Source organism: Bufo gargarizans, chromosome 2 (assembly GCF_014858855.1).
Source record: "Bufo gargarizans isolate SCDJY-AF-19 chromosome 2, ASM1485885v1, whole genome shotgun sequence".
Classification (NCBI taxonomy): Eukaryota; Metazoa; Chordata; class Amphibia; order Anura; family Bufonidae; genus Bufo; species Bufo gargarizans.
Genome location: NC_058081.1, coordinates 322,304,326 through 322,325,576, shown reverse-complemented (window position 1 = coordinate 322,325,576; position 21,251 = coordinate 322,304,326). Strand labels below are relative to the sequence as shown.

Below are 21,251 nucleotides of genomic sequence, written 5' to 3'. Positions count from 1 at the left end.
ACTTCTTTGGCGTCAGAAGTTTGTTGTACTTTTGCCTGATTACATAATAATAGGAAATGTGCCATTATAATGTCTAGTGGTGTCTCCAGTTCAGCAGTCTGTTGAGGGGAAAGGGGACATTTTGTACAAACCATTTTTTTGGCATGTAAATCATTCTTTTAAAGATCTATTAGTAGTCTCATTGTTGGCTTCAAATATTCAATTCTGTGTACTAAGTTGTCTATTGAAAGTGGTTGTGACACCTTAAGAACTTATTTACAGGATTGGTAAAAGGTATGTGATGCTGGGAGCCCAGTGATCACAAGAACCTGGTCCCGGAGTAAATGAAGCAGCGGCACGCATGATCACCCATCCTGTAGATTAGCTGTGATGCCAGGACCAGGCACAGCCACTACAAAGCGTATGGAGCAGGGCCTGAAAACGGCTCATGAGTGGGGATGTTGGGAGTTGGGAAATCACCATTGTAAAACATGGATTGCCCTCCACCCCACAATATTTTGTACTCGTACCGCTTTTATATTATATCCAGTTGGCTTGGTTGTCAATGATGCCATACTTTAGTATTATGTACCATCGAAAATGTATACAAACTGATACCAGTTAGATACAATTGTATCTAAATGTTAAATACTAGAGTAGATTTAGGCCTCTTGCCCACAAACATAAGGGCTCCGTGCCCGTGCTGCGGATCACATACAGCGGTTCCGCAATACACTGGTCACCAGCTGTGTGCATTCCACATCACGGATGTGAACCCATTCACTTAAATGGGTTTGCAAATCTGTAGATGCGGTGCGGAACGGAAGCACGGAACGGAACCCCACGGAAGCAATAAGGAGTGCTTCTGTGGTGTTGTTCTGCAAAAAGATAGAACTTGTCTGCGATCCGTATGCGGCTGGCCCACGGTCGGCGCCCGTGTTGCTGACTGGAGCCCTAATGTTCGTGGGTAAGAGGCCTTAGTAAGACTGTCTAAAGGTAAGACTGTGTAAACTTCGACAGACAGTCCTTACCTGCACCAAATTTATCATAGTGGTTGATGCTTGATGATAAACTTAGACTAGACATGTCACATATTTATCTATAAGTTGGCTTAGTTTTACTTAAAAAAATGCACCAGGCTTTGGCACACGGCTGCGCATTTATGCCATACACTTTTCCAGGAAGCTGAACCTTCCAATGCAAATAGTATAAAGTCTTTCGGCTCAGAATGCGTCCTATTTCTTAAGAGGTGCAGGCCTGTTAATACATTTGGTATATCTCAAGGCAGTCCATGCAGCAGAAACTTAAATGTACACTACCTAGGAACATACAGTGGTGGTAGGAAAAACCCCAGTGCCAAATTCATGTGTGTACGGATCCTAGAATATTTTTGATTTTTTTTTTGGCACAAGTTAGCGGAAAATTGTTTTTGTTTTGTTTTTCCCTCTTACAAAATCATTTTCCGCTAACTTGTACCAAAAAAATAAATATTCTAAGAACTCACCATGCCTCTCACAGAATACCTTGTGGTGTCTTCTTTCCAAAATGGGGTCACTTATGGGGTATTTATACTGCCCTGGCATTTTAGGGGCCCTAAAGCGTGAGAAGTCTGGAATCCAAATGCCTAAAAATGCCCCCCTAAACGGTACTCATTGGAATTTGGGCCCCTTTGCACATCTTGGCTGCAAAAAAGTGTCACACGTGGTATCGCCGTACGAAGAAGTAGGGCAATGTGTTTTGGGGTGTCTTTTTACCCATGCTGGGTAAAGACAACTTTTACCATTTTTTTTTTATACAAAGTTGTCATTTGACAGAGATATTTCTCTCATCCAGCATGGGTATATGTAAAAATACACCCAAAACACATTGCCCTACTTATTCTGAGTACGGCGATACTACATGTGTGACACTTTTTTGCAGCCTAGGTGCGCAAAGGGGCCGAAAGTACAACGAGTACCTTTAGGTTTTACAGGGTTGCTCACAATTTAGCCCCGTCCAAAATGCCAGAACAGTAAACACACCCCACAAATGACCCCATTTCGGAAAGTAGACACCACAAGGTATTCGCTGAGGGGCATATTGAGTCCATGAAAGATTTAACTTTTTGTCACAAGTTAGCGGAAAGGGAGACTTTGTGAGAAAAAAAATCAATTTCCACTAACTTGTGCCAAAAAAAGAAAACTTCTATGAACTCGCCATGCCCCTCACAGAATACCTTGGGGTGTCTTCTTTCCAAAATGGGGTCACTCGTGGTGTATTTATACTGTCCTGGCATTTTAAGGGCCCTAAAGCGTGAGAATCCAAATGCCTAAAAATGCCCTCCTAAAAGATACTCATTGGAATTTGGGCCCCTTTGCGCACCTAGGCTGCAAAAAACTGTCACACGTGGTATCTCCGTACTCTGGAGAAGTAGGGCAATGTGTTTTGGGGTGTATTTTTACATATACCCATGCTGGGTGAGAGAGAGATCTCTCTAAAATGACAACTTTGTATAAAATAAATGGGAAAAGTTGTCTTTTAGAGAGATATATTTATCTCACCCAGCATGGGTATATGTAAAAAGACACCCCAAAACACATTGCCCTACTTCTTCTGAGTACGGTGATACCACATGTGTGACATGTGACACATTTTTGCAGCCAAGATGCGCAAAGGGGCCCAAATTCCATTGAGTACTTTTAGGATTTCACAGGGCATTTTTATGCATTTGGATTCCAAACTACTTCTTGCGCTTTAGGGCCCCTAAAATGCCCGGGCAGTATAAATATCCCACAAGTGACCCCATTTTGGAAAGAAGACACCCCAAGGTATTCCGTGAAGGGTATGGTGAGTTCATGTAAAAAAAATTATTTTTTGTCACAAGTTAGTGGAATATGAGACTTTGTAAGAATAAAAAAATCATTTTCCGCTAACTTGTGACAAAAAATAAAAACTTCCATGAACTCACTAATCCCATCAGCAAATACCTTAGGGCAGGCATGCTCAACCTGCGGCCCTCCAGCTGTTGTAAAACTACAACTCCCAAAATGCCCTGCTGTGGGCTGATAGCTGTAGGCTGTTCGGGCATGCTGGGAGTTGTAGTTTTGCAACAGCTGGAGGGCCGCAGGTTGAGCATGCCTGTCTTAGGGTGTCTACTTTCCGAAATGGGGTAATTTGTGGGGTGTTTCTACTGTCTGGGCATTGTAGAACCTCAGGAAACATGGCAGGTGCTCAGAAAGTCAAAGTGCGTAAATTCACATTTTTGCACCATAGTTTGTAAACGCTATAGCTTTTACCCAAACCAATAAATATACACTTATTGCATTTTTTTTTAATCAAAGACATGTAGAACAATAGATTTAGAGAAAAATGTATATAGAAATGTACAACAGTCAAAAATGTCGTCTTTTTGCAAAAATTTCGGTCAATTTCGATTAATATAAAAAAAGTTAAAATGTCAGCAGCAATGAAATACCACCAAATGAAAGCTCTATTAGTGAGAAGAAAAGAAGGTAAAATTTATTTGGGTGGTAAGTTGTATGACTGAGCAATAAACCGTGAAAGTAGTGTAGTGCAGAATTGTAAAAAGTGCTCTGGTCATTAAGGGGGTTTAAGCTAGGGGGGCTAAAGTGGTTAATAAATGTGCCCTTTCATGTCCTTTGAGAGCAGCTACATGGGCCTTATACAAAGGGGACTTCATTGACCTCTATAGGAGAGTTTTCTAGGCATGGTCTGTGACCTTTGCAGAGGTCAGGAGGGAGTAGATAAGTTGTGTTATCACCTATTGTGAATATCAGATACATTGCAATTCTGTCTGTGGCGATAATGATAATCGCTACTGAAAAGTTAGCTGTGCAGAACAGGAAATCATTACCTATTATTAGACCTAGTGATCTGTTTGAAAATTGGAGGATTATATACATTAAAAAAGTAAAGGTAATGACGTGGAAAATGTAAAAAAAAAAAAAAAACTTGCCAAAACTCACACTGCTGCATGTTAATCCCCCTCTGTATGCTGTGTTTTTAAAGTCCCGGGTGACAGGTTTTAAAGTACTTTTATGGACATTATACACTTTATGGTCTAATCCTGGATATGTGATGTAAGTCTTCATTACATTGTTTTCTGTGAAGATAACGGTCCGTGCCAAATACATAAATATTATCTACAGCAGAAACACATTATAATAATTAATAAAAACACACGCCCAGAGAGTGGAGGTAAATGGCCATGGCCTGTTTATTAAAGGGAACCTGTCATGTAGATATTTGATTATAATCTAACTAATTATATACAATCATTAACTACTAAAAAGTGCCTTAGATGTATTCACTTACTGGTGTGACAGATGGTCACCTCATAATATACACACAAAGATGCCGCATGCTAATGAGCTGATTTGAGTCCAGCGTGATGATAGTGAGTCCAGCGTTTATTTAATTAACAGCTATAGCCACTCCCCTGCCTACCTGCTGCTGATTCATATGGAAAATAACTGTCAATCAGCAGCAGGTGGGCGGGGAGAGTCAGGAGCTCATAAATATTCATGACGCATCATTATCAGCTGGAGCTTTTCAATACAAGATGTTGGCCGATTGACTGGTCAATTAAAGAAAGTGACCCAGCATTTTGCTAAGAGAATCAGTCACTTATTTATGTTGCCCTTAGTTAGGACACCATAAAACTGGTGACAGGTTCCCTTTAAACGAAATAATAACTTTAACTTTAAACTTACAACATGAGCCTAGTCATAAACTCATGCGACCAACATACATATAGGTCTCTCAGGAGGTGACCACACTATTATATAAATAGAAAAATTTCAAAGGTCTCTAGGACCTTCTGTGGCCCTTAGTTCCTCTCTGACTGATTAAATAAAACTTATACTTTTATTGTGTTCTCATTAAAATGTCCTATTATTATCAGGAAAAAAACACTATTAAAATTCCTCGAGATCTAGAGTGGGATTCTGTATTTTGTGCTTTCAGGTACATTCACTTTTGCCAATATACAGCCTATTCTGGAGGTGCCTGATACTTCTCAGGTATCCTGTTTTCTGTGAAGATAACGGTCCATGGCAATACATGCCATATATGTGCCAAATACATAAATATTATCTACAATTCTACAGCAGAAACACATTATAATAATTAAAAAAAAACACACGCCCAAGAGTTTTCGGACCGCACATCGCCGGCACTATAATAGAAAATGAACATGCCCCCTAAAAGAATAGGGCATGTTCTATTGTTTTGGGAAATGGAAGCACTGATGCGGAAGTGCGGATCCACGGATGCGGACAGCACATTCCGGCTCCATTGAAAATGAATGGGTCTGCACCCAGTCTGCAAAATTGCGGAATGGATGCGGACCCATTTCGCGGATGTGTGAATGGACTCTTAAAGTGAACACTGACTGACTGCGTCTATTTTTTTGTATATTAGATGGACTGTTGTGTTGCGACCACTTTGTATATTTCTTGCTCTCCTTATCTGACTCCCAGCACTCCCACAATCAGCTGCTGTGCTCACAATTGCTCTGGATATTAGCTGTGCAAGTGCAGCCAGAACATACCACTTCAGCCTTTCTCAGCAGCTAAATGTGCTTATTATAGAAGACAGGCAGGTTTTTGTTTTCATTTCTGATTCCATAGTAAAGCGCTTGCTATCTGCTAATGTTCATGTGATGTGCAGCTGATACTTGGTAAAATAGTCATGCCCAGCATACAGTTTCAGGAGTAAACTAAGGGCTGTGGATGATTGTATAGAGTTTGCAGTTGAAGCTTGGCACATAATCTCTGTAAACTACTATATTTGCCTTTAGACTTTTGGCTGTTGTAATTTCTTTTTAAGCAAAGCTCCACCTCAGGGAGTTGCATTAGTACTGAAGCATAGGCTATTCGGGGTCAAACTAAGCCGTAATACTAACACAACCCATTGACAAAATGTTATTAGGGCTGGGCGATATGGTAGAATTTTTTATTTTATTTTTTTATACTCTATTGCTAGATCACCTATAAATACAGAGTACAAGGAAAGTATGGAGTGGTGATCTTAAAATGTAACTTTTAATTAGTTCAAATAGAAAAAGGGTCCCTAAATATAACACATATTAACAATCCAGTGCACAATGACACAATAAATTCTTGGTACACGGCGGCACCTGAAGCGTAACCGGTTGTCCTACCGTAACCCAGGTGTCTTCCGGTCTTTACAGATGTTCAGTAGATGTAATCTTAGAGCCCACCATCAACCTAATGGTCAGATTTACTTTACATTCGCCATATGTAATGTTTGGATCATTTTGGGAATTATATTTTATTTTTGGGGATGTTACAAGGCATAGAAGTTTAGAAGCAAATCTTGAAATTTTTCAGAAATTTTCAAAAGCCCACTTTTTAAGGACCAGTTCAGGTCTGAAGTCACTTTGTGAGGCTTACATAATAGAAACCACCCAGAAATGACCCTATTCTAGAAACTACACCCCTCAAGGTATTCAAAACTGATTTTACAAACGTCGTTAACCCTTTAGGTGTTCCACAAGAATTAATGGAAAATAGAGATACAATTTCAACATTTTATTTTTTTGGCAGATTTTCCATTTTAATATTTTTTCTCCAGTTACAAAGCATGGGTTAACAGCCAAACAAAACTCAATATTTATGGCCCTGATTCCGTAGTTTACAGAAACACTGCATATGTGGTCGTAAACTGCTGTACGGGCACACGGCAGAAGGAAAGGAACACCATATGGTTTTTGGAAGGCAGATTTTGCTGGACTGGTTTTTTGACACCATGTCCATTTGAAAACCCCCCCCCCCCCCCCCTGATGCATCCCTAGAGTAGAACCTCCAAAAAAGTGACCCCATTTTAGAAACTACGGGATAGGGTGGCAGTTTTATTACTAGTTTAGGGTACATATGATTTTTGGTTGCTCTATATTGCACTTTTTGTGAGGCAAGGTAACAAGAAATAGCTTTTTTTTTTTTGTTGTTATTTACAACATTTACCTGACCGGTTAGATCATGTGGTATCTTTATAGTGCAGGTTGTCACGGACATGGCGATACCTAATATGTATACTATTTTTTTTTTTATTTATGCAAGTTTTACACACTGGTTTTATTTTAAAAAAAAATAATAATAATGTTTTAGTGTTTCCATAGTCTGAGAGCCATAGTTTTTTCAGTTTTTGGGCGATTATCTTGGGTAGGGTATAATTTTTGCGGGATGAGATGACTGTTTGATTTGCACTATTTTGGGGTGCATATGACTTTTTGATCGCTTGCTATTACACTTTTTGTGATGTAAGGTGCCAAAAAATTGCCTTTTTTACAGTGTTCATCTGAGGGGTTAGGTCATGTGATATTTTTTATAGAGCAGGTCATTACGGACGCGGTGATACCTATGTATACTTTTTTTTATAAGTTTACTTAAGTTTTACACAATAACAGCTTTTTTAAAACAAAAAAATGATGTTTTAGTGTCTCCATATTCTCAGCCATAGTTTTTGAATTTTTTGGGGGATTGTCTTAGGTGGGGGCTCATTTTTTGCGGGATGAGGTGACTGTTAGATTGGTACTATTTTGGTGGGCATACGACTTTTTGATCGCTTACTGTTGTACTTTTTGTGATGTAAGGTGACAAAAAAATGGTTTATTTAGCATTTTTTTTATTTTTTACGGTATTCATCTGAGGGTTTAGGTCATGTGATATTTTTTCAGAGCCGGCCGATACGGATGCGGTGATACCCAATATGTCTAATTATTATTTTTTTTACTTTATTTGGGGGAAATTACTTTTTGTCTTTTGTTTTTACTTTAAACTTAAATTTTTTGGGGGGGAAAACGTAATTTTTTTCGCTTTTTTTTTTTTTTTTTTTTTACTTTATTTTTTGTCCCACTTTGGGACTTCAACTTTTGGGGTCTGATCCCCTTTACAATGCTTTCCAATATGCTTTCCAATATTGGCTGTATGAGTAATACAGTGTGTATTACTCATACAGCTTCCGGCCTGCAAGATCCAGGGGGCTGCATCTCACAGACTCGTCACCGGAAGGCATCTTGCCATCGGGTCCCCCTTACAGCCGCACGGGGACCCAATGGCACCTCCCACCGCCGCAACCTCCAGTAAAAGCTGCAAACCCCTGCCAATTGACCCAAGGTGCCTGCTCAATGATTTGAGCAGGCACCTTGTTCCGATCACCGCCCGCTGGGCGGCGGTGGTGATCGGAACTGCACAGGACGTACAGGTACGCCCTGTGTCCTTAAGTATCAGGACATCAGGGCGTACCTGTACACCCTATGTCCCTAACAGGTTAAACTGGAGGGGAAAAAAATATTTTTTTTTAAAGCCTCATGCACACAATTGTATTTTTAGTCCTCATACAATCAGTGTTGCCTGTTGCAACACTAGCTGAACAGCATTTCCCATAAGTTGGCAGCTTGAGCCGCACAGATGTAGAATGTGAGATTGTGTACATCTATACAGCAGCTATCTTTCTGAGAAAGATGTTAAGTGACAGAGATTTAAAGGTTTGAGATGTAACATTTTTCTATACTGTGTAGTGAGGTAGCAAATTCTAGTCTCTAGGTGTGCACTGACATGTGGAACTAGGGCTACTTAAAAGCAGGGCGTCTCCCATTTATATTATGATTGCCAGGAGACTGCATGGTAAGCATATTTGAGCTGGGACTTGTTTAAGGCTACTTTCACACTGCTGGATCTGGCAGGGTTCAGCAAAAAACGCTTCCATTACTGATCCGGTTGTATTATCTTTAACATTACCAAGACGGATCCGTCATGGACTCCATTGAAAGTCAATGGGGGACGGATCCATTTTCTATTGTGTCAGAGAAAATGGATCCGTCCCCATTGACTTGCATTGGGGTAATGCTGGATCCGTCTTGCATCCGCATCCCAGGATGGAAAGCAAACTACAACATGTAGCGGTTTGCTCTCCGGTATGGGAACGCAACTAAACGGAACGGAATGCATTTTGGAGCATTCCATTCTGTTCAGTTCAGTTTTGTCCCTGTTGACAATGAATGGGGACAAAACTGAAGCGTTTTTTTTCCGGTATTGAGCCCCTACGACTGATCTCAATACCGGAAAACTTAAATGCTAGTGTGAAAGTACCCTAATTATATGTCTGTGGTATTGTGTAAATTACTAAAATGTACTGCATAAAACCTCAAAGGGCTTCTCCAATCAAGCCAAACGTTAATAAAAAATAAAAAAAACGTGTAACTGTTAATGACTTTTATTTCACATGTGTACCGCTGATTATATAAAAAAAAAGCAATTATACAAGCATGCACAATAAATATTTTGTAAGTACTGTACATTGCTTAGCGGATTCTGCTTCTAAATAGCAGGGTGGACTAGTGACATTTCATGCTACAAGTTGCTTATATCTATGCACTAAAAGAGAGCATCTGACTTCATCTGCTAGGCTCACGGATTCAGTATGAGAGCCAATGCCATTGAGTTTAATGCGTTGCTGTTTATTAAATATGCAGGATCTAAAGTTGCTCTACATGTTTTACAGTAAAAGTATTTTTGAGGAGGAGTATGAAATAAGACCCTGGGTGGCAGTTTTGTTGGGTTTGTTTGGCCGTAATTTTTTATTTTATTTTTTCTGTCAACTTTGCCATCTGAGGCTTGTTTTTTTGTGGAGCAAATTAGCATTTTTATTTGTGACACCATTTTGGGACTACATATAGCCTTTTGACAAGTATTATCTTTTTTGAGGTGATAATGGGGGGAAAAAAAACAGTTCCTCCATTTCTTTTAGCACTTTAAATTTACAACGTTCACCATGCAGCATAACTAGCATGTTGCTGTGGGTCAGTGCGATTTCAGGCAATACCAAAAATGTATCAGTTTGTGCATGTTTTTTACTACTTTTGCACAATAATAGGTTCTCACGGACAAAATCCGCCTGACAAAAAACATAGGCAGATCAAGTTTTTGGCAGAAATGCTACCAAAAACTGTCCAGAATACCATTAGGCTACTTTCACACTTGCGGCAGAGTGATCCGGCAAGCAGTTCCGTCGCTGGAACTGCCTGCCGGATCCGGCAAAACATATGCCAACTGATAGCATGAGTAAGGCCTCTTTCACACTTGCGTTGTCCGGATCCGGCGTGTACTCCACTTGCCGGAATTACACGCCGGATCCGGAAAAACGCAAGTGTACTGAAAGCATTTGAAGACGGATCCGTCTTCAAAATGCTTTCAGTGTTACTATGGCACCCAGGACGCTATTAAAGTAGTAATAGTGGGGAGCGGGGGAGCGGCATACTTACCATCCGTGCGGCTCCCGGGGCGCTCCAGAATGACGTCAGAGCGCCCCATGCGCATGGATCATGTGATCCATGCGATCACGTCATCCATGCGCCTGGGGCGCCCTGACGTCACTCTGGAGCGCCCCGGGAGCCGCACGGATGGTAAGTATGCTGCTCCCCTCTCCCCACTACAGTTTACCATGGCTGCCAGGACTTTAGCGTCCCGGCAGCCATGGTAACCATTGAGAAAAAGCTAAACGTCGCATCCGGCAATGCGCCGAAACGACGTTTACCATATGGCCGGATCCGGATCAATGCCTTTCAATGGGCATTCATTCCGGATCCGGCCTTGCGGCAAGTGTTCCGGATTTTTGGCCGGAGCAAAAAGCGCAGCATGCTGCGCTATTTGCTGCGGCCAAAAAACGTTCCGTTCCGGAACTGAAGACATCCTGATGCATCCTGAAGGACGGACTGTCCATTCAGAATGCATTAGGAAAATCCTGATCAGTATTCTTCCGGCATAGAGCCCCGACGACGGAACTCTATGCCGGAAGACTATAACGCAGGTGTGAAAGGGCCCTTAGACTGATCAGGATCCTGATCAGGCATTTTTAAGACTGATCAGTCAAAAAAATGCATTGAAATGCCGGATCTGTCTTTCCGGTGTCATTCGGCAAAACGGATCCGGCATTTATTTTTTTTCACCTTTTTTTTTTTCGGTCTGCGCAAGGATGGATCCGGCGTTCCGGTATTCTGAATGCCGGATCCGGCACTAATACATTCCTATGGAATAAAATGCCGGATCCGGCATTCAGGCAAGTCTTCAGTATTTTTTCGCCGGAGATAAAACCGTAGCATGCTACGGTTTTCTCTCTTGCCTGATCAGTCAAAAAGACTGAATGGAAGACATCCTGATGCATCCTGAACGTAATGCTCTCTATTCAGAATGCATGGGGATATGCCTGATCAGTTCTTTTCCGGCATTGAGCCCTTTTGACGGAACTCAGCGCCGGAAAAGAAAAACGCTAGTGTGAAAGTACCCTTAGGGTACATGCACACATTCAGGATTCATGTGCGGAGCATCCGCACTGAAATCCGCAGGTGTTCGCAGGCAAATCTGTGCGGCCAATCCGCATCAGTTAGTGCAGATTTGCATGCGGATTTGGTGCGGTTTCGGTGCGTATTTTAGTAAGTGAATGAAGAAAATCCAGTCAGGAAAAATAAAATAAATTGACATGCTGTGAATTTTAAAATCCGCCCCGCAGGTCAAAATGCGCGGAAAAAATCTGCATTGTGTGCACTGAGAATTTCAAATAAAATGTACATGACCTACAGTGCGGATTTTCCGCACGCAATCCTGATCGTGTGGCCTTAAGGTGTTCTATCCCTTCCATGTTGACTTCAATGGGGAACACTGTTAAAATCCTCTTGAAAGAAATATCAAACACATTTGCAATCAGTGGAGGAAAAACCATGGGCATTTTGTCAAATCTTTTTAAATTATATTCAAAGGAAAACTGATTGTTGTATTTTGATTGTGGATTACATTCTGGGGGGAAAAAATTACCAATTTTGTCCGTGTGGAATTATGGCTATTTTCGCACTCGCATCTGGTGCTGATCCGTCATGGATGGATCCGTTCAGATAATACAACCGTCTGCATCCGTTCAGAACGGATCCGTTTGTATTATCTTTAACATAGCCAATACGGATCAGTCTCGAACACCATTAAAAGTCGATGGGGACGGATCTGTTTTTTATTGTGCCGGATTGTGTCATAGAAAACGGATCCGTCCCCATTGACTTACCTTGTGTGTCAGAACGGATCCATTTGGCTCAGTTTCGTCAGACAGACACCAAAACTCAGCAAGCAGCGTTTTGGTGTCCGCCTCCAGAGCGGAATGGTGACTGATCGGAGGCAAACTGATGCATTCTGAGCGGATCCTTTCCCATTCAGAGTGCACTAGGGCAAAACTAATCCATTTTGGACCGTTTGTAAGAGCCCTGAACGGATCTCACAAACGGAAAGCCAAAACGCCAGTGTGAAAGTAGCCTATCCTTAAAGTTTTTTTTTTTTTTTTTAGATCATTTTACGAATGACTGACCTAGCCTCTGGATAAGCCATCAGTATCTGATCGGTGGAGGGTCTAACACCCAACCCCTGCCGATCAACTGTTTGAGAAGGCTGTGTGTTAATTGGACTTGTGATAACAATTAGAGTTTAAAGTCCCAAAAAACACGCTCCACCCTGGTTAGTATTTATGAAGATGAATGTCTTCCAAGTTGAGTAACATTCATGTTTTTTTCTAGGTGGACAGGTCTGATATGAACACCCTCAGCTTGCCACTGAACATCAGACGTGGAGGATCTGACACCAACCTTAACTTCGATATACCTGATGGCATTCTAGACTTCCACAAAGTCAAGTTCTCTGCTGACAGTCTGAAGCAGAAAATTCTGAAAGTCACAGAACAGATCAAAATTGAACAAAGTGCCCGTGATGGCAATGTGGCAGAATACTTGAAACTGGTGAATAGCGCTGATAAACAACAGGCAAGTCGAATCAAACAGGTGTTTGAAAAGAAGAACCAGAAATCTGCTCATTCTATAGCGCAGCTGCAGAAAAAACTAGAACAGTACCATAAAAAGTTAAAGGAGCTAGAGCAAAATGGCCCTGCCACCAAAAGTACCAAGGATGTTTCCAAAGATAACCTGAAAGATCTACAACACTCTTTAAAAGATGTCACCAGCGGTTCTCGGGCTGCTGCACCAGTGGAATCCTGTAAAGCGGGTATGCCGGGGGTGTCCTTGACTCCGCCAATGTTTGTATTTAACAAGTCAAGGGAGTTTGCCAACCTCATTAGAAATAAGTTTGGAAGTGCCGATAACATTGCTCAGCTAAAGAATTCTCTCGATGACTTTCACCCAGAAAACAGTTCCAGAAATCTCAGTGGTAGTGCCACAATAGTGACCAAAGGCAAGTATGTAAGCGATGATGAGTGTTCTAGCGGGACATCTGGTTCAGCAGACAGCAATGGAAACCAGCCGTTTGATGCTGGGCGGACAAGTGCCAATGACGGTCAGGATCTTGCGGTCTTTCTGGATGAGCTGAGAGAAATACGAGATGCTCAGTCTCAGCTGGCAGAAGACATTCAGACATTGAAAGTGCAGTTTAAAAGGGACTGTGCTATTATTTCACAGACATTACAAGATGAAAAATACAGGTAATGTCGCATGCCATGTGTTTTTCCATATTGCTTATGACATTTATTGCTGTCGAATGGAAATGGTTTAGGAAACTTGTTTTTCAAATACTATATAAGGGAATTCTGAGCTAACCGCCATTCACCGTCCTTATTAGCTGAAGAGTGGCTACCAAGAGCGTCTACCTTTAGAGGACCCAGCATGTCCATGCATCAGGTGGGCTGCCCTTTGTGTTAACTGTGTAATGCTTGACTGGTCCCAGGGTGGCCCTGCAGGGAAACATTTAATGTATTGTTCCTCCGCAGATTACATGCGCTGGCTGGAGGTCTCTGCAGCAGGCACACCCTGTGATCAGCTCATCATTGCAGGACTCTTCCAACAAAACTGGCGTAAGTTATAGCCGAAGTATATTCCAGCCCCTGGCTGGCGAATACTTAAGTTTCTAGCGCACAGATTACCAGAGATGCGCCCAATTTCCTAAGGGACATCTGCCTCTTAACATGTTAGGTGCATCTGACTCCAGCGCACAGGGATCAAGAAAGGCGTATGGGAGCGGCAGTCTTGATAAATGTCCCTCAATGGGGAGAATTTATCATCCCCTTACTTGTGTTCTCTAGTGTAGAAAAAATAAATAAAACTGCTCACAATTAGGGATGAGCGAATCGACTTGGGATGAAACAGTACAGTGATTTGAATACTGTACGGAGCGAGCTCTCTGTACAGTATTAGAATTTATTGGCTCCAGTGAGCCGAAGTTATTACTTTGTGAAGTCTCGCGAGACTTCAGGTGCTAACTTAAAAAATGTATTTCTACTGTAAAAAAACATTTCCTGAACTCTGGTTCGGTTCCAAAGTACGATTCGCTCATCCCTAGTCCCAAACCCCTAATTTGACCTGGCACATTGATCATAATTTACTCCAGCTTTCCGGTGTAAATGATGACTAAGGCTACTTTCACAGCTGCGTTTACATTTTCTGGTATTGAGATCCGTCATAGGATCTCAATATCGGAGAAAAATGCTGCAGTTTTGTCCCCATTCACTGTCAACAACTTTGTCCCCATTCACTGTCAACTGGGACAAAACGTAACTGAACGGAACGGAATGCTCCAAAATGCATTCCCATACCGGAGAGCAAACCGCAGCATGCTGCGGTTTTCTCTCAGTCATGGGATGTGAAGCAAAACGGATCTGTCATGACACACAATGCAAGTCAATGGGGACAGATCCGTTTTCTCTGACGCAATAGAAAACTGATCCGTCCTCCATTGACTTGCAATGGTGTTCATGATGGATCCATCATTGCTATGTTAAAGATAATACAACCGTATCCGTTCAGAACTTTTATGGGGACATTTTACTGGTATAAAGTAGAACTGGCTTACTTGCCCATAGCAACCAATCAGATTTAATGTTTAATTTCTGATTGCTCCTTTGGAAAATGAAAGGTGGAATCTGATTGGTTGTTATAGGCAGGTAAGCCAGTTCTTCTTTACACCAGTTTGATAAATGACTCCATTAGTTATTTATTTTTTTATTCCTGACAATTTTGCTTAGTAAATCTTGTTTCATTTTATAGCCCCCAAGAAACCTTCTATGCCCTAATAATATTACTTTCCCTTGAATAGAGGAAAAGCAGACTATTTAATCCTCTATGAAGCGATAGACTTTTGCCCACAACAAGGCCCTTGTAATTTCTTTTTATAGCTTTACAAATATCATTTTATGAATCATTGCAAATGAAATAAATCTTATGATCAAGTCATTCCTGTGCTCTGGGCACGTACTGTTGTTTGCAAACCACAAGGTATTCCCCATCTAAGGAGGTAATTGCTTGCTGCAAAAGATAAAGCTCATTTTATTAGGTATCATATCAGCTCACCTTTCCTTATATGAACTGCTTAGTCAGCGCCATGACTGGGATCATTCAAGTCCAAAGTTTAACTCACCGCTGCTACATTTAATAAGAAAAGCACCCGTCTGCTGGACTGCTCCTTTGTATATCCAGGGCAGTGTTGCTGTACTTGTGTATGGCGGTATCCAGTGAACACAATGTGCCTCAGGATCTCCTTGTTTGCTACCATGGTCCTGGGCCACTAGATTTATCACATCTCAACTGACCACATAGCTCTGGCAGGAGTGACTGGTAAAGGCATGGCAATACTGCACAGTTCTACGCCTATACAGTGGCATTGGGGAATACTCCCGATGTGTACCTCCAAGGAAAGTGAAAGAGGAGATTTGAATAGAGCCTTACAGAAAGGCCCATTTCTCCCTGCTGTCGGCCCTGTATAAGGAGGACAGCTCACCCCATCATGGCTGATGACTAAATACCACTATAGGCAATAAGTTAGATTTGATGGAATTGTTTCTTCAGGGTGTGGAACTGGAAGTTTCTGGAAGATGTTCTCATTAGGTAAGACTCCGCTGCCTGAAACTGAAACAGATCTGCTGTTCAATGACTTGTTTATGACACCTCCCAACAATACAATAAAAGTCTAATTCACTTTCCAGTAAAGGTTTATGGACCACATCCTTAAAGGGCTTGTCCCAAGCTTTCAGCCTTCTTCCCTATTTCATGTCTGCTCCATTCATCTCTGAGTCTGCCAGAGATACCAGAATACAGTGCTCGACCACTGCCCCATTCATACTTGGTGACACGGCTCCCACTCTCATGGGGATGCCACCGATCAGACACTTCTCCTCTAGTCTGTGGATAGGGAATAACTATAAATCTTGGGATAGCTTTTATTATAAGAAGAGACCTCTTGTAACTTAAATGACCAAATCTGCCTAAGGCTACTTTCACAACTTTGGTTTGAATTCCTGCAGGTTGCTCCATTAGAGAACAGCCTGCTGGAATTCTCCGGATCCGGCACTGCCGGATGCGTATGGAATGTCCACCAGCCCAATTAAGTCTAATGGGGTCTGTTGGAGATCCATACTCATTCCGGCAGAGAACTGGCCGGACACAACTAGCTGCATACTGCGGTTTATATCCAGAGGGTACTTGGGCTCAGGCTTTTTATTTGCTCAAAAATGCACCCAAAAACAACTGACTTTTGTGGTGTTTTTTTTTTTTTGTTTGTTTTATTTAAACGGTTTTGTGGTGTTTTGGGACAAATAGTGTGTTTGGACAACTGGCATTTTTAATGGTGTTTTTTTTATGGCTTGCATTTTTATATAGGGAAATATGAATCCCCATGTATTATTAAAATTTTATTTTTTTCCCCTGCAGCATGGGGCAAAATGCATTGGTAAGAAAAAAAAAAGAAAAAAATGCTCGAATGCTGTTAAACACAATACACACTGACACTTGCGTTTTTTTTAAGCAGTGGAAAAAAAAAACGAAACCCAAGACTGTCTATGGGCCGAACGCCAGAAAATGAGGTGAAAGAATGCCACTCCCAGAACATGCTGTAATATAAAATTATGACCCGGAAAATGAGTCTCAAGTGTCAGAATGCTATTACAAAAAAAGCTTGTTTGTGCTGCGCTCAGTAATTCTGATAGACTTCAATGCACCATCTGGAGTTGGCGATTTTTGCCTAAAAATGCAACAAAAAAGTAAATCGCACCAGAACAAACAGTAGTAAGTGGAGAAACCAAGGATGCATAATTTTTACACACTGCAGCACTTGTGAGCTTCTGTGGACTACTGCTGCATAAGGCCGAATGCACGCGGCCGAGAGCGGTCCGTGGTAACACGGCCTGGCATCCTGTTGAGAGCAGGAGCGCACGGCGTCATTGGTTGCTATGACGCCGTGCGCTTCATGCCGCCGCTGGACTACAGTAATACACTATACAAGAAATTTATTGACCACCTCACTTGAAAGATGCCACGCTGAAAGTCATTTTTAATACAATTGTCTGAGATAATTAAAATTCTCAGACAAAGCCCTGCAATAGCCTAAAATAAAAATCATCTTATACTTGCCCCTTTCTCCTCCGACCTCCTGCTGCCACTTCTTTACGAACTGCAAGAGGGATGTGCCGTACACCTATGCATCACTGTGGATATCACCGACACTGTGACGTGCAGGTGACTGCTGGATTCAATCACTGTCCCCAAAGTTAGGCCTCTTTCACACGAGCATGATGGATTGGCCCTGGATGCGTTCAGGGTGCGTTCGGTCAAACTTGCACCATTTTGCAAGCAAGTTCAGTCAGTTTTGTCTGCGATTGCGTTCAGTTTTTTTCTGCGCCACTGCAATGCGTTTTTCAAGTGCGTGATAAAAAAATGTAGGCCCCTTTAACACGGGCGAGAATTCCACGCGGGAGCAGTGCGTGAGGTGAACGCATTGCACCCGCACTGAATCCAGACCCATTCACTTCAATGGGCCTTTGGACATGAGCGGTGATTTTCACGCATCACGCTCTATATTGTGCGTTTTTCACGCAATGCAAACCCCATAGAAGAGAATGGGGCTGCGTGAAAATCGCAAACATCCGCATGCAAGTGCGGATGCGGTGCGATTTTCACGCATGGTTGCTAGGTGACTATCTGGATGGGGACCAGATCATTATTATTTTCCCTTATAACATGGTTATAAGGGAAAATAATAGCATTCTTAATACAGAATACTAAGTAAATAAATAAAAAAATTAAACTCCCCTAATACACTTGTTCGCGCAGCCCGACTCGTTTTCTTTCTTCTTCTTTGAAGACCTGGGAGAAAAGGACCTTTGGTGACATCACTGCGCTCATCACATGGTCCATCACCATGGTGATAGACCATGTGATGAGAGCAGTGATGTCTCTAAAGGTCCTTTTCCTCCCAGGTCCTCAAAGAAGAAGAAAGAAGACTGTATTAAGAATGCTATTATTTTTCCTTATAACCATGTTATATAAGGGAACATAATAAAATCTACACAACACCAATCGCAAACCGAAACTTCTGTGAAAAAGTCCGGGTTCGGGTCTGGGTACCAAACATGCGGATTTTTCTCACGCGCGTGCAAAACGCATTAAAACGCTATGCACTCGAACTGAAAAATCGTGCATTTTCCCACAATGCCCATGTGAACCCAGCCTTAAGGTTTAGAAATAACATCTCCTAGCAACCGTCAGTGAAAAGCACATTGCATCTGCATTTGCTTGCAGATGCAATGCGTTTTTCCACAGAAGCCCCATTCACTTCTGAGGGGCCAGGGCTGTGTAAAAAACGCAAAATATAGAACATGCTGCGTTTTTCACGCAACACAGAACTGATGCGTGGAAAAAAAAAACACCCATTGAAATGAATGGGTCAGGATTCAGTGCGGGCGCTATGAGTTCACGTCACGCATTGCACCCGTGCGGAATACTCGCTCGTCTGAAAGGGGCCTTAGACTGCTGCGGTCACGTGACGTCCCCACTGCAGTTTGTAAATGAGCTGAGGCAGGAGGTTCGGACCAGCACCACAGAGCATGGTGCTGGAGAACAGAGTAAGATTTCTAATTATCTTTAATTGTGGGTATAACAGGATGGTCTCTGGAATTGATGGATGTAAATGGCCGGAGGTAACTGACATTGAGGAGTGTGAACGCCCCTTCTCTGTCCATTAGTTACAAGAAAGCTAAATCAGCCTATAAAGCAAGCCATCTTGGGATGAAACAATTTCTGTACTGATAATAACGTTTCATTTTTGTATCCCGTCAGTACAGTAAAGTAATTGAGTATTAAATAATACATTCCATATTCTGGAAAAGGGTTTCCGATTCAGAGCCAAGAGTTTATTTCCTTTAAAGATTTCCTTCTAAATGTTTTCTATTAAATATAAACTCCTAATGTTTCAGCAATCGGCCTGTATATCCTGTGCAGAGGCGTAATTCCTGAAAACGAGTGTCCTGCAAAATGCTTTACTGTCTATGCACTTTGTGATCACCACACTGCATGTGCATCTTGTGTGCTTTCAGATCCCTTGTGGTGTATATTACATGACATGTCTGTTTTTGTAACTGGTTACATTCCACATGTAATAACAATTCTGGGGCATCTATTCTTATGACTCTCTGATGTGCCATTCCTTTATTATTCCTGCTAGAAGTTATGAATGACTTGCTAGCAGTTTGCAATGTAGGTCCAGATGGATGTTACCAGTTGGGGATGGGTCGCTGATTGGATATTATGAGACTATGCAGGGACACACCCCATCTGGACCTTCATTGCAGTCTGCTAGTAATACATTTATAACTTCTAGCAGGAATAATAAAGGAATGGAACAACAAAGATTCATAATATTAGATGCAAAATGCTAGTAGCTATTAAAACGGACATATCAGAAGAGGAGACAGGTCCTCTTTAAAGAGGCACTTCTGTATTTCTTTTATTTCTTAACTCCATTCATAGAAAACTAGAATTGGATTCGTCATATGCACATTTATAGCTCATTTAACCTAAGATCAGCTATGCGTGTGCAGATTGTATTCTCTCTCTGGCACATGCAAGATTTCAGGGCCAGGTATCAGAAGAGTGAGGATGCCCGGCCCTATCACCTCATTAGCATAATACCAGTACATGATCAGTCTTAGGCTCCATTTACACGTCTGTGGTGTGTTGCGGACCCGCAAAAAACGGATCCGCAACACATCCGCCCGGCACCCCTATAGAAATGCCTATTCTTGTCCGCAAGCTGTGGACAAGAATAGGACATGTTCTATCTTTTGCAGAGCTGCGGACCCGAAGAGTAGGGCAGCACTCCGCAAATGCGGATGCGGACAGCACACTGTGTGCTGTCCACATCCATTCTGTCCCCATAGAAAATTAATGGGTCCGCACTTTGCTGAAATTGGGGAAAAGAAATGCAGATTTATGGGTTTCATTTTTACTATGTTTCCTTCTACAGTAATTAATTCTCTAGGTCAGTATGATTACATTGATGCCACATTTATATAGTTTTTTTGTGTTTTAATACTGAAAAAAACTTTTTGGGGAAAACATTTTTTTGTTCCTTTGCATCGCCATAATCATCGCTCATTTTTTGCAGGGAGAGCTGTAGTTTTTATTGCTTCCTTTTTGGAGTGTAAACCCCAAAAAAAAAATTGAAAATATGAGGGACGGCTCTCCCTAGTCCATTGCTTCTTTATTCCTACTTCGTCTTTGTGCACAGAACTGAAAGCAGGGCTGACCACCTGATAAAGTCCAGTGTAAAAAGGTGTATGTTCCCAGCACAGATCCATAAAATTCCTTTATTTGTCACATGACTGTATATCTTTTCCGCATCCAATCACCATTTTGTGCAGATCGGATGTGGACCCATTCACTTCAATGGGGCCGCAAAAGATGCGGACAGCACATGTGCTGTCTTCATCCATATGTCCATTCCGTGGCCCAGCAAAAAGATGGAACATGTCCTATTCTTGTGCTTTTCATCTACAAGGATAGGACTGTTCTATAGAGGGCAGGACGTTTCATTCCGCAAAATGCAGAACGCACATGGCCAGTATCTGTGTTCTACGGTCGTGTGCATGATGGTCTGACCACGACTAAGAGCAGTTTTCACGCTTGAAACGTGTAGGTTTTTCTAATGTTTTTAATGCTACTAATTCCATTATGTTTAGTATAATCTGCAGATGTAGTCACTTCTAGATCTATTGTTACATTTGTACATTATTGTAATAGCCTGTTGTGCATACCTTGGAAGGAATATTCCATTTCTTGATGTTTCATTGAGAATATTTTAAAGGGGTTGTCCAGGGTTTTACTATTTAGGGCTCATTCACCTTACCGTATGGTCACTGTGCCTGTGTTGCGGACCACAAATCCGTGCTTTGGATGCGGACCCATTGACTTGAATGGGTCCGCGTTCTGCAAAGTATGGCAA

At 41.8% G+C, this 21,251-nt stretch overlaps 1 protein-coding gene across 1 annotated transcript in view; it reads left to right on the top strand.

Annotated features, from left to right (window-relative positions):
• TMCC3 (transmembrane and coiled-coil domain family 3) overlaps nucleotides 1-21,251 on the top strand; it is an 83,820-nt gene that overhangs the window by 50,528 nt on the left and 12,041 nt on the right. The window contains exon 2 of the mRNA XM_044280518.1: nucleotides 12,554-13,467. Coding sequence (XP_044136453.1) covers nucleotides 12,554-13,467 — 914 coding nt within the window. The remainder of the gene's footprint in view (nucleotides 1-12,553; nucleotides 13,468-21,251) is intronic.